The 15982-nt window shown below is 35.4% G+C and overlaps 2 protein-coding genes across 2 annotated transcripts in view; one reads left to right on the top strand and one right to left on the bottom strand.

Annotated features, from left to right (window-relative positions):
- The window catches only part of Dys (Dystrophin), a 442182-nt gene that overhangs the window by 162461 nt on the left and 263739 nt on the right, over window positions 1-15982 (bottom strand). The window lies entirely within an intron of this gene.
- Window positions 3018-8281, top strand: LOC149899422 (uncharacterized). The gene is made up of 10 exons (XM_090113816.1): window positions 3018-3142; window positions 3559-3642; window positions 3970-4101; window positions 5512-5562; window positions 5744-6202; window positions 6277-6315; window positions 6465-6587; window positions 6769-6795; window positions 6878-7902; window positions 8154-8281. Exons 1-9 carry the CDS (start codon window positions 3028-3030, stop codon window positions 7894-7896), a joined length of 2049 nt encoding a protein of 682 aa, XP_089969942.1. The 5' UTR covers window positions 3018-3027; the 3' UTR covers window positions 7897-7902; window positions 8154-8281.

The following is a 15982-nucleotide window of genomic DNA, read 5'->3' as shown; positions in this document are numbered from 1 at the left end:
TAAACTACTAATAATTAATGTTTATATAAAAAAATTTTCCTGATTATTCGGAGCTGAAAAACTATGTTTGCATGTCAGTGTAACTGGCGAATGTACTTTCCTTATTGTAATAACTTGTAAACCACATTTGAGCAAATACAGATATTTATTTATTTATCTTATCGGTCACAAATCTGAGCACCGTTTTTTAAATAAACCATCGATTTACAAACACTTATTGTCCGGATTAATCTACATTATTTAAACTAGAACTCACAAATTATAACAGAAAATGCAAAAACAAATTAAAATCTAACATCACACATTACTGTTAAACACATAAAGAAATCAAAACAGTTTGTCCCTTGGGTTGTTTTACATTGTCCGAGCACGGTCCCTCCGGGCCCGGGGGCAGATGCAACCAACTGTAATATGCAACCGAGTTACAATTTGTGAATTTTAAATATCATAGTTTACTGAATAATGGATAGAGTTTTGTATTTTAATGATTAGTTAATCTTGGCCCATGGGAGCTTTTATATGTGTAGCTGTATTAAACTGAAGACTTTATGCAAATCAACGGACTATACAGAGTGTAATCGTTAAGTGTGCACAAGCCGTATATTCCGTAAGTTTTTCAGATATCCTGTATAATATTATTACACACACATACAATACATTACACACTACAATTTGTTTGATTAATACGTATAATCTACTCTTATGTTATGTTCTATATTTAGATCAGATTATGTACTAAATTTATACTATGTTACCTTTTCAGTTTAAGAACAACGGAGCGAAGCGCATTTTTGGAAAATAAATCTTACCTGTAACAAATAAAAGGAACAATAAAACAATGAACACAATAAGACATAATGAGTTCAATGCAATTTTTAACATATTTTAAGTGCGGTCAACAAATGAAAATGAAAATCCTGACATTGATTATACAGTCGATGAATAGAATATCACTTATATCAGCAAATGGAATAAATAAGCAAAATAAGAGAAGTGAAACAGCAAAGTGAAAGAGGTAAGCAATAAATACTGCACATTCATATATTTACGAAGTCTCGGAACCCGCGCGTTTATTTAAGAGAACATTTCTGTTGTAGTCCGAGAGACGGCGGTGATTTATCGTTGATGTTGTTGTGTTTTTCAATTTTCGCTATCATTTTTATATGTAACGTGATATCTTAAGTGCACTGGACAGTGGACAGCACTTTGTCATGAAGAATGTAGGATTTTATAACGAACAATAGCATCATGTGAGCCCTAAACAAAAACGTAAAAGAGAAAAATGTGTTAGAAGCTATAAATGTACTACACGAATACAATTTAATTAAAATTAAAATACTTTTTTGATAAAATTGATTTCCTCTGATACTACAGAATATCTTTCAAAATATAGAAGTAATATTCAAATATAGGATTGACATGTACATGGAATTATTATTCCTATAATATATTTATTCTCTTCTTTATTTGACCTCTTGTAATCGTTTTTGCAAGATTGCAAATCAATTGTTTCGTTCCTGTGTATAAACTGTTCGCATCATAATTAATCTATATAGTTAACAAATACGCTAGCCTCCTCCCTGCCTATAAGCTGATCTGTCACACGCACGACCCGCAGTACATTATTATTTTATAGATAGAGAGCCTGACATAGCGACTTTATTACCAGTGCTGTATCTCTTACTGTATCTTCTTAAATTTATTTCATATATTTACGAGCGTTACATCGTATTGGGTCTAGAATATATTTATGACTTGAAATAGATAGAGAATTTGAAGATTAAACGTTTATTACTAGAAAATGTGGTTTGTTTCCTTCGCGATGTATTTTTAATCGAAGGTTGCTTTTATAGATATACTTACGTCGTTTCCATATTGCAATGCATTTTTTGAACACAATATTATGGTCTACTGGTCCGATTTGAAAAATTATTTCAGTGTTAGATAGCCCATTTATCGAGGAAGCCTATATATCATTACGCTAAGAGCAACAGGAGCGGAGCCACGCGGGTGAAACCGCGAAGCGCAGCTAGTATATTATAAATATTATATACCAAGACGTAACCTGGGCAAAGCTCAAACAAAAGCTTCACAATGGAGGCTTCGCACCGCAGCCGGACGCGAGCGCTACCTACGTACCGGAAGTGCGACCCAGTAACGTCACCTAGCGTCACTTTCCTTTTTAACCTATTTGCTTCTTTTTTTAAATTAATTACTGTTAATTCTTGAAATGGGTTGCCGTGCGATTATGTATGTCTATCTGTTAGTTATCACATGGTCATATTGTTGTAAAATCATTGTTAATTTACATACCTACTATATAATGTATCCAAATTTTTTCAATATTGTTATTAAAATACGTATGATCATCGAATTCTATAAAAAAGCAAGTAAATTCGTACTGCTGAAATTCCTATTATGAATAAAGGACAAAATTTCCCGAGTATCGTCTCTATCTTAAATATTAAAATATAAAACACTGTACATACTAACTATACAATATACATACTGTTTCACTTATACGACCTCTATGCTGTTAATTAAATAACTATGTAAAATTGCTGATAGCGCGTATGTAAAGGTCAAGTTCTGTTTACGATTTTATAAAACGCAGTTCTACGTGTATATGTTTACCTACTTAAAAATATTTTACATGTAACTAGCTAGCTAATGATTTCATGGAGAAGTTTTACGTCACTAGAAAAAAACTTAGAAAGCAAATGCCAAAATAAACACTAACAAAACACTGTTGCTATGCCATAAATACATACATTGAAACTATTTCACAACCCTTCACCCCATTCCCACCCCTACCACCTTGACCACAGAGCACACAACCGCATATCACGATACTTTACATAATATCAAATATTGGAAATCAATAAAAAATGTAATTCGGTCGATATTAAGATTTATATCTTCACGGCTCGTTTATTATTATATTAAGGTTTTTAATAAGTTAATTGATTGTTCATACCTATCAACGCGTAAAACTGTTTGGTTTAAATAGAGTTGTAAGGTGTGGAGATGACATCTTTTGTGGGTGGTCTCTCCGCTCACAGGGTCCAGAGTTCGATTCCCGAGATGTGGACCGTCAGAGCTTTGGTGGTATTCTGCTTCATCGCCTCAGTATGGGGTGACGGTAAGAGTTTTTCAATGGCTTGTAGAATTTCTTGTTGTGAATAGATTGAGTAGATTTTGAAAATGGATAGATTTACAGATTTTTTTTTTATATTCATTGTGTTGTATTTGAGAAAAACATGTGATTTATATCGTATGGTTAAGATGTAGATCTTTGTGTGTACTTGAAAATATTTTCCTTTTTGATAACTTACATAAATTTAGTCAATAATCTAGTATATCGGTTATAAATTGTATTTAAAGGACTTAGCTTCAATTGGAATTACTTTGTATTGAACATTTTTGTCTTTGTCCAAGTGCAATCCGTGTTTTCTCATTGCAAAATTTACAACCAAAAAAATTAATCAATCATTCTTATAAGTCTGCTTTTATTATGGAAATGTGTGCTTTAATTTACTTTTTGATTCCCATTTGCAGAAGACCGCAGCGCTTTCGCCAGCGCGCAAGCGTCCGCGCTCGCGCAGGCGGGCGGTGGTGGAGGTTACTTCCCTAACCCCATTTGTAAGTTTACAGAATCTTGATAAGATAAAATGAATATGATTGTATATAAGAAGGTATTAATGTTATGTGTATGTGAAGAAAGTGTTTCTTATTCCTTAAGTATCCGGTTCAAACATAATCAAATATTTGTGAAAAAATCTCGACACGAAATTACGTTTATAAAAATTATGCTAACAGTTATAGCACTCCCTCGACTTCGAAGGAAATTTTTCGTACCCAGAACATCTATTAAACCATGATCTTGATTCTAGATAAGTGGCCAGATAATATTATATTAAATCCATTAATTTGTACAGTATTATCATATCACAACATAATGTTCCCCAGACTCCAACTGCAACCGCGAAGGAGACATGTTCTCAGTCCCCAGTCTGGGCGGCTGTCTCGTGTGCGGATGCTTCAGCACCCCCTACGGTTCACTGTACACCAGGTGCCGCCCCTGCAGTGAAAGCTGTGGAGGTAAATATTGTGACAGCCCTAGCAAACAAACGTGGAAATATCTGCAACCTTTGCATAATTTGCGACAACCCTAGCAAATGAGTACAACGTACCGGGCCTTTGCGACAACCCTACATCAATATCCATAACTATCACATGCAAGTTCTTATTTAAAAACATGAAGCCATCATACATTTAACCATGTAGATGTAGAATTCATAATATTAAAATATATCGCTGACAGCCCTATCACCACTTTCTCTGAAGCGTGTAAGTAAAGCACTTGACATGTTCGCTACGAAAGACACAAAAACACGACACATTTTTACATTGTGACATTTGAGGAAACAGCTACATACTCATTATCGTCTCTAACCTTGACCGTCTCTAACATTAAAAATGTACTTTCTGCACTCAAAGTATAACAGAAAAAGGCATTAAATACATAAGTAAACACACTTAACACAAATGATTTATAAATAGCTGTAGCTAAATTTACTAGAAAAGTAATAATATATTACAGACAGACAAATCCAAGTATAAATATGTATAAATATTAAAATAAACGGCCTAACTCTTTCAGGCTATCTCCCTCCTGTACCAGGTAAGTTTTGAAGGAGAATACAAAATTATTTCACGCCTTTTCATTGTCTATTCTATCTTTTAAAATCTTCTTACGAAGGAAAATTCATCGTAGCAAACATATAAGGAAAACGGGAAACACTGCCAACTTATATGTAACTATTCCAATCCATCTTAAAGTTAATTTTACCATTTTATTTCACAGAGATCAGGTAAAACTTTATGTATGTATATTTTAAATAAGTGTTTCAATAAATAAAACAAAGCAACTAGACATATTACTAGCACTATTCAAAACTTTCAAGGCAACACTACTCTTGATTATAATTAATCATATAATGATGATAGCATCAAAACTCATGTACATACTGGTAATTATATTTATTCACTTCACAATCCTAACCATCTATAACACGACATATTCATAACATATCAACTAAAATATAAAAATAATACGTGAAAAAACAAGGTAAGTATATGAATATTTTATTAAAATAAAAATAAAACTAGCTAGATGGCAAATTTCTGGTTTCGAAGTAAATGAAACCACTTTTACAGACCAAAGACTAAGGCGCCTAACATCGCATATATGGGAAAATGCAAACTCTTATTTTGAAGGTAAAAAGTGCCGCAAATATTATTAAAAAAGACAAAGTTTCTTAAATTATTATTAATAAAAACCGCTAAATATCAAAGTTATTGCAAAAAGGACAGCACCTTGAAGATAATGATACAAAAATCTGACAACAGAAGAATTTTATTCCTCATGGACGATATTTTGAAAGATCTAGTAATTGCAAGTAATCAAACCAGAAAATAGGAACTTAATTTATATTTTGTGCATTTCAGAGCCTATTCCTGAACCTTGGCCGATTCCAAGACCGATACCAATCAACCCGTGTAAGTATTTCAACTTTTCTAAAATCATTATATTATAAAGATTTATTTTTGTTCATAAATTAATCTGATAAAAAAATCCTTTTAAATTTTTCATGAGACAGAAACGTTTGAAATTTCTTAAGTAGAATGATTGAGAAATTTAACTGTCTTACTAATAGTGTATAACCTCATATATTTTCAGGCCCACCACCGATCGTGATCCCACGACCGATCCCCATTCCGGTGCCAGTTCCAGGCAGACCCATCCCCGTCCCCGTCCCCGTACCGGTACCATCCCCACCCGAAAAGATCTATGTGCCTGGTCCACCAAGGCCATACCCTGTAGAGCGCCCTGTACCCGTACCTTTCCCAGTTAACCGACCATACCCGGTACCATCACCACCAAGAATCTTACCTGTACCGCTACCTGTACCGCAACCGATTCCAGTACCAGGACCCGAAAAGAACATTCCAGTACCCGTTCCAGTACCATCCCCACCTGTACCTATCCCAGTTCCTGTACCAGGACCTACTAGAGATGTACCGGTACCAGTGCCAGTACCATCACCACCGGTACCCGTACCTTTCCCAATACCGATCAACAGATACATCCCCGTACAAGGACCTGATCGTTTGGTACCTGTACCTGTACCTGTTACTCGTAAGTTTAATGTATTGTTATTATTTGAATATTTGTTCGAAAGATTATTAAATAATATGTTATTTTTTTTTCAGAAAACAAATACTACCCCGTACCTGTGATAATATATGTGTGTAAGTTGAAACTTTGTTATAATTGTTTTAATTAATATATGCAATGTTCTTAAAACAGTAAATCTATGAGGTGTTTTTGCACATAATATTCTACTTTAAAATTGCATTATATAGAGAACAATGAATTGATCTATATATTTCTTTTACAGCACCCATGTGCCGTGGACAGGCTCCGTTAGTACCCTTCCAAATACCAGGCGACTATTGTCACGTACACATTTGCAGAATCAAATACAATTATGTATACATTGAATCGCAGACTTTGCCCAACTGTAAGTATTCCACACAAATACAGAACATTCCCACTATTTCTTTCTACATAAACAATTAATACACAAACTACTACATTTCCTGCTACGATGAATTTTTCTAATAATAATTTAAATTGTTGTTTAAGTTAGATATTCACTGAACTTTACAAGCATGCATTAACTAAGGCGTCATTCTTTTCAGGCAACTCCTATACTCCAGATTATCCCTGTAAGTTGAAGAATCTTTAGATAATAATTATTAATTAATCATAATATGCAGCGAATAAAAACGTTAATTATTTTTTATACAGATTACTTCCCCGGAGGTTCTTCCGCATCCGCAGCGGCTAATGCTGCAGCCAACAGCTGGGGAGGCGGCTCAAGTGCATCAGCAAACGCCGAAGCGAATGCCGCCGCTTATGGAGGCGGTGGTTATCCAGGATTAGGTGGACTCGGAGGAATGGGTGGCCTCGGAGGATTAGGCGGCCTCGGCGGTATGGGAGGTCTCGGAGGATTAGGTGGCCTCGGAGGTTATGGCGGTGGATGGGCTCAAGCTAATGCTGAAGCTAATGCTAACGCTTATAGCGGAGGTGGCCTAGGACCGTATGGCGGCGGATGGTCAAATGCTCAAGCCAGCGCAGAGGCGGCTGCCAACGCATACGGCGGCGGCGGCTACGGAGGACTCGGAGGATTAGATTTAGGAGGCCTAGGAGGAATGGGAGGATACGGAGGACTCGGAGGTCTTGGAGGCGGATGGTCCAATGCTCAAGCTCAAGCTGATGCCTCTGCCAATGCTTACGGCGGCGGTGGTGGTTATCTCGGTGGCCTCGGAGGTCTCGGAGGTTTAGGAGGACTAGGCGGCTATGGCGGTTATTCAAGTGCTGACGCAAGTGCGAACGCAATTGCAAATGCAGGAGGATACGGCGACATGGGAGGATTAGGAGGATTAGGAGGACTAGGCGGTTTAGGTGGTATGGGCGGTATGGGAGGCTTAGGAGGCTATGGAGGTAGTTGGGCCAATGCCAACGCTGAAGCCAACGCAGCCAGCTCAGGAAACGGTTGGGCAAGCGCTATCGCTGATGCTTCTGCAAACGCTAATGGAGGTGGTGGTCTCCTAGGAGGGCTCGGAGGACTCGGAGGATACGGAGGACTCGGAGGGCTCGGAGGTCTCGGTGGATTAGGAGGATACGGAGGTTCCTCAGCATCGGCTGAAGCATTAGCCAACGCTGCTGCGGGCGGTTATGGTGGTTTCGGCGGATGGGGCGACGCTTCCGCTCAGGCTCTCGCGCAAGCGAGCGCGTGGGGAAAGAACGCCGAGGCTGATGAGTAAATAAAGGTACTATTCTATTGAAACCATGCGATGTTTCTACATTTAATAAGTTTGTAAACGTTCGAATTGATTAAGCGTTAATATTTATTGAATCGAACTATTAATGAAATTTTTATTTATAAATTATGGAGCTACTTATTAAAGTCTTATTTTTTACATCATAAAAAATATTTTATGAAATACTGAGTTATTGTTACATAAATATTTAAAATTCTTAAGAATGTACCTATTCACATACTTTTTGTTTTTCATTTCAGATTACGATTGACTTCTAGTGATCTCCACACAGAACATGGCGCGACTTCGGACAACGAAAAAATTAATTAAGAGAGCATTGTAAAATGGCAAAACGTACGCTTCATACTCATAAAATAAATTTAGTGGGATATAATATTTTCTTTTATTTAATCTCCTTTACGAATTAATTATCCTTATAAAAGAAAAGCACCCATATTAGCAGTAGTATTTAATACACGGGTCAGGCCCTGCCATTTTATGGTTGGGCGTCTATAACAAATTACAATGATGGAACAAATTAGCAACACCGTTCCTAATCGATACTTCAATTACATATGTATTACCTATAAATCAATATGTCTGACAATTTTCACGGAAAGTTATCATGCATTTATAATGAGGTACAAGAACTAAATTGGCGCAGTTGTGCTAAATATTCGAAATAAAGGCTGCTGTTGTCGGATATAGTGGATCGACTTTGGAGATTTAAGAATGCGGGGAGGCGCTATCGGAAGTATATGCTTCCTTGCCTTCCTGATATTCCAAAACACGAATGGTCAAAATATATTAACTACACAAAATCCATTGTCTGGTAAGACTCACACGCGTATTTGCTTCTTAATTATGACGCTTCATTTAATGATATAAAGTTACAATGAAGAATAACCGTGACCTTTGAAAAACCTTAGATTCTAATGACGAAGTTGCGGCGGAAAAGTCTGCATCAAGCAGTGTCACTACAAATAGCGGCGAGTCTACAGCACAAGTTCCAAAAGTTGAAGCTAGATCAAGCATAATAGAAGATGAAGATGCAACTGACACAAATGATAACGTTTCAGAGGAAAATCCTAATGGATTCTTTCATAATCTTCGTAGCGGGGCTCCTTCCAGTAGACGCGAAAGTAACGAGCAATTAAAAACTACCGATGATGCTGAAGATGAAATTGAAGATAAATCTGGTTTTAGTTTTGCAAGTGCCAGTGGTAATGGCTTTGCACAAGCGATATCTCATTCAGATTCTGGTGGGTTACCACAGAACTTTGGTAACCCATCTCCATTTGGATCATTATATCCGAATTTAGCTTCAAGTTCAGCACAAGCTTTTGGTAACGCTCAAGCTATGTCATCGACAGGATCAAGTCCATTTCCAGGGATTGCACAACCAATGGCTCCGTCAAATCCTTTCATGGGATTAGGATCTAGTTTTTCCTCGGCGGATGCCTTAGCACAAGCTAATTCTGGTGGATGGAGTCCGTACGGTTCAAGGTAACCGTTACTTCCTTTACAATCATAATATCTATTACTTCAAAATGTTTATTGTATATTCCATTGACTCAAACTATATAATTGAATTATAAAAAAAGCAAACAAACTCTATAACTAATTGCAATCAGTGCCAATATTTTTTGTAAATACAATAAAGATTAAGGTAAGCTTCATTGTAGATTGAGTTTTTTTTTTATATAATGCATTATGTAACTTATTTGTTTTTTTTTATTTTCATGTGACGTCACTGGCCATTTCAATCATTCAGTAATTATGGCTCGTCTTTTGCTCAAGCTCAAGCCCAAGCTCAAGCTCAAGCCGACGCTGGAAGATGGAATCCATTTAACCTTGGGTATATAATAATTTTTCCTGCTATTTATTTATTGTATAATTAAAAGCTTTCTTGTTCATTTTCACCACATATTTTAGCATCTTCATCGAATTGTTTTATTTGTAGGAATTAAAAGGTTTTAATTGTTCTAATACAAGTCTGTCGTAAAATAATCTGGTTCCTATATACTAAAAGCATATGCGAATAATATTATGTGATTTTTTATCTCTTTCTTATTACTCAGACTTGGTGATTCAAGTTATGCATCTGCTGCCGCTCAAGCATTAGCGAATTCTGGTGGTTGGAACCCCTATGGGTCAGGGTACGTCTTTTGTTCAATTCTAATAAGAATAACAATTTCCACGATTATGTTATAGTTATTATTTTAACTTCGACAATTGTTTTTTTATGATGAAAAACGTTAAATCGTTTATCAATTGGAAAATGTAGATTTCAAAAATTAATCCTATTTCAGTTTCAATTTAATATGTTTTAATACTTATTTACTTTTTATTTTATTCAGTTTTAATCCTGGTTTAAGCTACGCATCAGCCGAATCACAAGCATCGTCAATAGCTTTATATAGTCCAGGTTTGATTTTATTTTATTTGTGTGTTTTCTTTATGAAACTTAATTCTTTATAAAGTGTTATCTTTCAGAAAATGTGATGCCAATATCGCCACAAAATTTCATCATACCTACTTCAATAACTGGTAAGATATTTATATATTTTTTGTTACCATAAACAGAATTAATACTGAGTGTTCATGAAAATTCGGATAGTTTATTTTAATTGATACCTTTAGAGTTAATCGTGTACCTTGATGACATCGTATAACTTTAAAATCTTGCAGAGGGTATTACCATTTGAAAATCTTTATTCAATTAATAATTAATTATTAAAGGAATTGTTTGGGAAACTAGTTTCTTGTGATTGTAAGTTAAGGCCAGGTTAAGGCCAGGCTTTTAAGAATATGTAAAATGATATTTTAATTCATAGGCCTTCCAGGTAAACAATTATTCTCCTTATTTCAGGACAAAGTGATATACAATGTTCATACCCTGGTGAGATGTATAGCATGTGGTCAATTGACCATAAATGTCTCATTTGTGCTTGTCAGTATGTGCTTTTTGATTTGGTACCGGTTTGCGTTGGATGCGACAGTTGCGCAGCATCGCCAATACCTGAACCAATACCGGAACCGATACCGATACCACCGCTACCACCACCGGAGTCGCAAGGTGAGAGTCAATTTTTTAATCTATGTTTTGGCATTCATACATAATATGTTTATCTAATAGGAGATTGTAATTATCATTGACTAAAGGAAAATTAAACTTATTTTTCATATTACCATATAATTTTATTTTAATTATTGAATGTACGTTAAATGTCTATTTATGTTATTCATATTCATATTCTGGTGGAAATTACTTTATACGATTAAGTTGTATAATTATATAAACTAAACTATAAACTATAGGTACAGCACATTTAATTGCATTTCGTTGCAACCTTCTATATTTCACTACATTTTCTCTCTAATATTGGTAATTTTTATTATTTTCACAGTGTCATGTTCCCCGCTACCTCAAGATACACCTTTTCAAAATCCGCTGAATCCGTGCCAAGTGTGTGTCTGCAGCCAGGTGTTCAACCCCATTGGTCAACCTGACGTTTTCATTGAATGTCAGGATATTCCGCAATGTGGTGAGCCTTTTTTATTTTTTATTTCCTAGATTTCAAACTATTTGATCATATTTTAATTGGTCAAATAACACGAATCGTACTCACTTTAAACTACCTGTTAATATTTTTTTAACTCTTCAATTCCCATGTCTAAATTAATAGTAATTTTGCATTTCTCTTTTACTGAAATAGTTTAGATACATCTGGCGAAGACAAAAACAAAGAACAAAAAAATTAATTCTACCCCCCATGTTTTTTATGGGGGTGTCACCTACAGGTGACACTGGGCATTATTTTAACTTAGGACTCTAAAGGACTAACGAGGTTTTTCTTTTTTTGGTAGGAATAAAATATCGATTTTTATTATAATAAAATATCTGTGGTGTTTGGTATATACCTCGTAAGTGCAAAAATGGCCATTTTTTGTTTTTTGGCCATCTATACTGATAAAAACGTCCTCTTTCGTTTGGTCTATGTCACATAAGCCTATTGATAGTAGAAATACCTTAAATAGGTTGTATCAAAACCACTTAAGTACAAAAAAAAATATTTTTATTTGATACAAATATATTAATATAACTTAACATAGACTTGTAAAACGAATACTCAATCAACGAACGGCCATTTACAACGTAAGAGCACTTAACATAATTAGACCAAACTTGAATAATTATTATCATCACTTAACTTATTTGTACCAAATCAAATAAAATTATTTGTGAACTTAACAGGTCTTCTCTGAGTTCTCCCTTACTTAAATATAACGTTATTTGGCACATAATTTAAATCTTCAGACATTAGGTCTCAAGCCTATTATCTATAAAGAAACATGCATGTGATGCAAGATCTCTTAGACTTAGTGTGTTCAGAAACGTTTACCAATCTTTAAATCGATTTGGTTAGATTGGTAAACGTTTAAAAACCCAAATAACGATACCTACACGCACAAGGTTTGATTCTTTGTCTCTTCAAATTCATTCTTTCATGTCAGATTAGAATAGATTTAGAAAAATCGGAGCATAAGGCAACATTTCACTATGAAACTAAAAGATAAAAGCTGTTTGTTTACAGATTCCAAATTTAACTGCATCTGTAGCCTTTTATAAAAGAAACTTTGGACTTTCAATTTAAAAATCCGCAAAGTTACTACTAAACGAACATTCCATTATGTTATGTATGAAGGAATAGCTCAAAGAGGTGCGGATAAAATCGCATCATGCTTATGGCATTTTATTAACCGTTTGACAGAAGAAGTAGAGTAGCTTATTTTATATTCAGTGTTTTCCAGGTCAAAAACGGTATAATATCTTGCCTGTTAAGCAGATATTGAAAGATTCATTCAAAAAAGAAACAGCACCATCTCCGTTCCCCGAGATAAATGAAAATGACCAGCAATCGCCATGATGTAAAATTAATTAATGAATCTGACTTCTTTCCATTTTCGAAACTATTGACTACCTACTCATTTTATCAAAAGAAATACTGCAACAGACAAAACTACATTTGGTTAGAACTGTATTTTCTGGTTGATGTATGAAAAGTCTAATGACGTAGATTTTAAATACTCTTTGAGTGAAAATGAAGAGTTTCTGTATTTCTGGTTTAAGAGAACTGAGAAAAGATAGAATTCTCCGAAGTGGCTTTGCCATTGGCCTCTAATGAGCCTATCAATATCGATGCTCTGAAATTCAAAGATATCTTAGATCTCCTGCCAATAAGTGATCCAATTTATGATGATTATTTCAAATCATTGTCTCATGGTCCGACTAGAAACAATCTTATGACTTTCAGGACAGTGATGACGACTATGAATGAATGTTGTAGTGGTACGTTTTACAAACAAATTTTATTTGACTGGATCCAGCTCGTAACTATTTGCAGGGTAAAGACATCTTCTCACAAGGAGAAGGCATGAGCAGTAATCACCACGCTTGCTCACTGCTGGTTGGTGATTTCAGACCAAAATCTCGGTTGCCATCACGATGTTTTCCTGTTATTAGAAATGATGATGTTTTCTTGTTATAGAAGATGTATCTCTGGTTATTAGAGAATTTACTTATGCATCCGAAAAAGACACATTGGTACATGTCGGTTGATGGGATCGATCCCGCAGCATCTAGCACGGCAGGCAAGCGAACTACCGTGACTTCTGAACCACACACATACACACACACTACTTTTAGGATTTTACTTTGTAGAGAGAGTATCAGAGAATTGCATATTGCACGAAAATCACAATATTTCCTGGCTTTTCTTTGAGTACTTATTTGTGGCAAATCACACTCCTATTCGTTTTTGTTTTTATATATGGTTAAATCTATTTGTATGGAAGACGTTTCCCCATAATATTTGTTTTTTAATGTCTGTTTATGTCTCCGTCGAAAAAAAAAAAGAAAAATCCTTTCCATTAAGGTAAAAATAGGAATAAATACTAATTAAGAGTACAAATAAATATGCTCTAATCCACTTAAGTACACACGTTTTAGACATTTTCACATCATTTTCACATTTTTTCTTTTGGTACAAACATGTTAAGTAACAATTACTCTTGAACTAGAACATTTTTTTTATTTTTTTTGTAAGTGTTCAAAACTTGAACATAATAGACATTTAAATATCATAAATTTGTTTTACTCATAGACCGGGAGATACTGACACAAAATTTCGAGTCATTTGGAACAGGATGGCGGTTCTACAGGGGTCTTAGTACGCAATGACAAAAAGAAAAACGATGGCGTGAACGCTGGTACCGGCGGCTTAGTCGCGTGGGCGTTGGTCGAACTCGTCGGAAAATAGCGAAAGTCAAACGATTTGTAACAGTATGGCACTTATTTTTCCTGTAAGTTTGAGGATCAACGAATATAAATACAAAATTTCAAAGATCTAGGTGTTGGAAATCTTCACTTATATAAATTAATACTAAATTAATTTTTCAAGTATGACAGCACTTTTTCCCCCTACTAGAAGTATGGCAAATATAATAATGGTCACATTTTATCAAATACTCTCCAAAAATCCAAATGCAATACTGGTACAAAAAGTTTGGCGAAATAAAAATTTTTTGCAGATTTTCGGCGGTATGGCGACCATTTGGAATCGTCCGAAAAGTATGGCATGGCGATTTTCGTAAATGGCTGTACGACGATAGTTACCTGTGCAAAAGTTAGCCTGGTACAAATGGTTGAATGATTGTTTTATTTAAATCAAGACATTCGCGTCGGTATGGCGGGCTGTAAGTCACACCGGAAAAGTATGGCATGACACTACCGCCTACTACTTTTTTATGGGCTATCGGTAAATTCTAAAATTTTTGTGTTACAAATCGTTTGACTTTCGCTATTTTTCCGACGAGTTCGACAAACGCCCACGCGACTAAGCCACCAGTACCAGCGTTCACACCATCATTTTTCTTTTTGTCATTGCGTACTAAGACCCCTGTAGAACCGCCATCCTTGTTACAAATGACTCGAAATTTTGTGTCAGTATCTCCCGGTCTATCAAGTGTTTATTCCGATCTGTAGCAACAGGGTAGCAACCGTGAAAACTTTCAAACGCTCATACCCAAAAATCACCATTTTGCACTTAAGTGGTACGTACCAAATACCACAGATATATAGGTATATATTTATGAAGAAGTAGAAAAAAAATACATAACTTATTTTTTGTGGAACATGTACCAACACTTTAGAAGTAAACCGATATTGCACTTGGCGCACATTTTTCTAGAGCGTTGGTGATAGAACCTGCATCTTCACTGTGAGCAATCGAATGCCGAGTGGTCGTCCACAGTTCCAGCACTCCTCACTTCTGTGGGCACTCTCATTTGTGCTGAAACATCCCCAGGCAGAATTACGGTTGCCACATTCCGCTGGAAATCGTAGTAGGTCCAGTTAGTTTCCATCAGCCATGCATTTTGGCAAGCTGCTTCTATGCCAAAACCCGTTTTTATCCACAAATCCAATGCGATCTACTTTTATGATAGGATCCAATCCGTGTTAGTTGGATACGATGGTAACGATGCTGTTGTCATGCCACTTGGCGGTAATAATTTCATCAGAAGCTTTCTAATGTCTTTTTTCTTCGGTATTTCACAATTTTCTCCAGAGACGGAAGTTCTATTTTGACATTATACTTGTGACCAAAACATGCGACTAAAAATGAAAAATACTGGCGTCATTTTCGTCTCCACTATCTTCGTCAGTCACCACACCATCATCAGGAGGAAATAAAATAATATCGCCTGGGTCTTCTCCGGCGTGCAACTCCTCGGCAATCTCATCTAACGTCAACCTGTAATACGTAAACAAGCTCTGAAACAATATCACCACATAGCAATAAGACAAAATATAAACAACAGTCTTTTTATTACTTACAATGAATTAGGAATAATAAAGTTATTATAATGCCCAGTGTCACCTCCAGGTGACACGGCATATTTTCAGTGCTGTAGTGAAGATGCTCTTAGTTATTTTAAGCATAAAATATATTTATATTATAGCTAATACATTCATTTATTATATATAATAAGAAAAAAAGCAATACTTACTGTCGGGACATTTTTA

Source organism: Colias eurytheme, chromosome 20, assembly GCF_061535395.1.
Source record: "Colias eurytheme isolate Ceu_HAF_F1 chromosome 20, ilColEury1 Martin Lab GWU primary, whole genome shotgun sequence".
Lineage (NCBI taxonomy): Eukaryota > Metazoa > Arthropoda > Insecta > Lepidoptera > Pieridae > Colias > Colias eurytheme.
The sequence above is the reverse complement of the archived record's forward strand: the minus strand, read 5'-3'. Positions and strand labels throughout refer to the sequence as shown.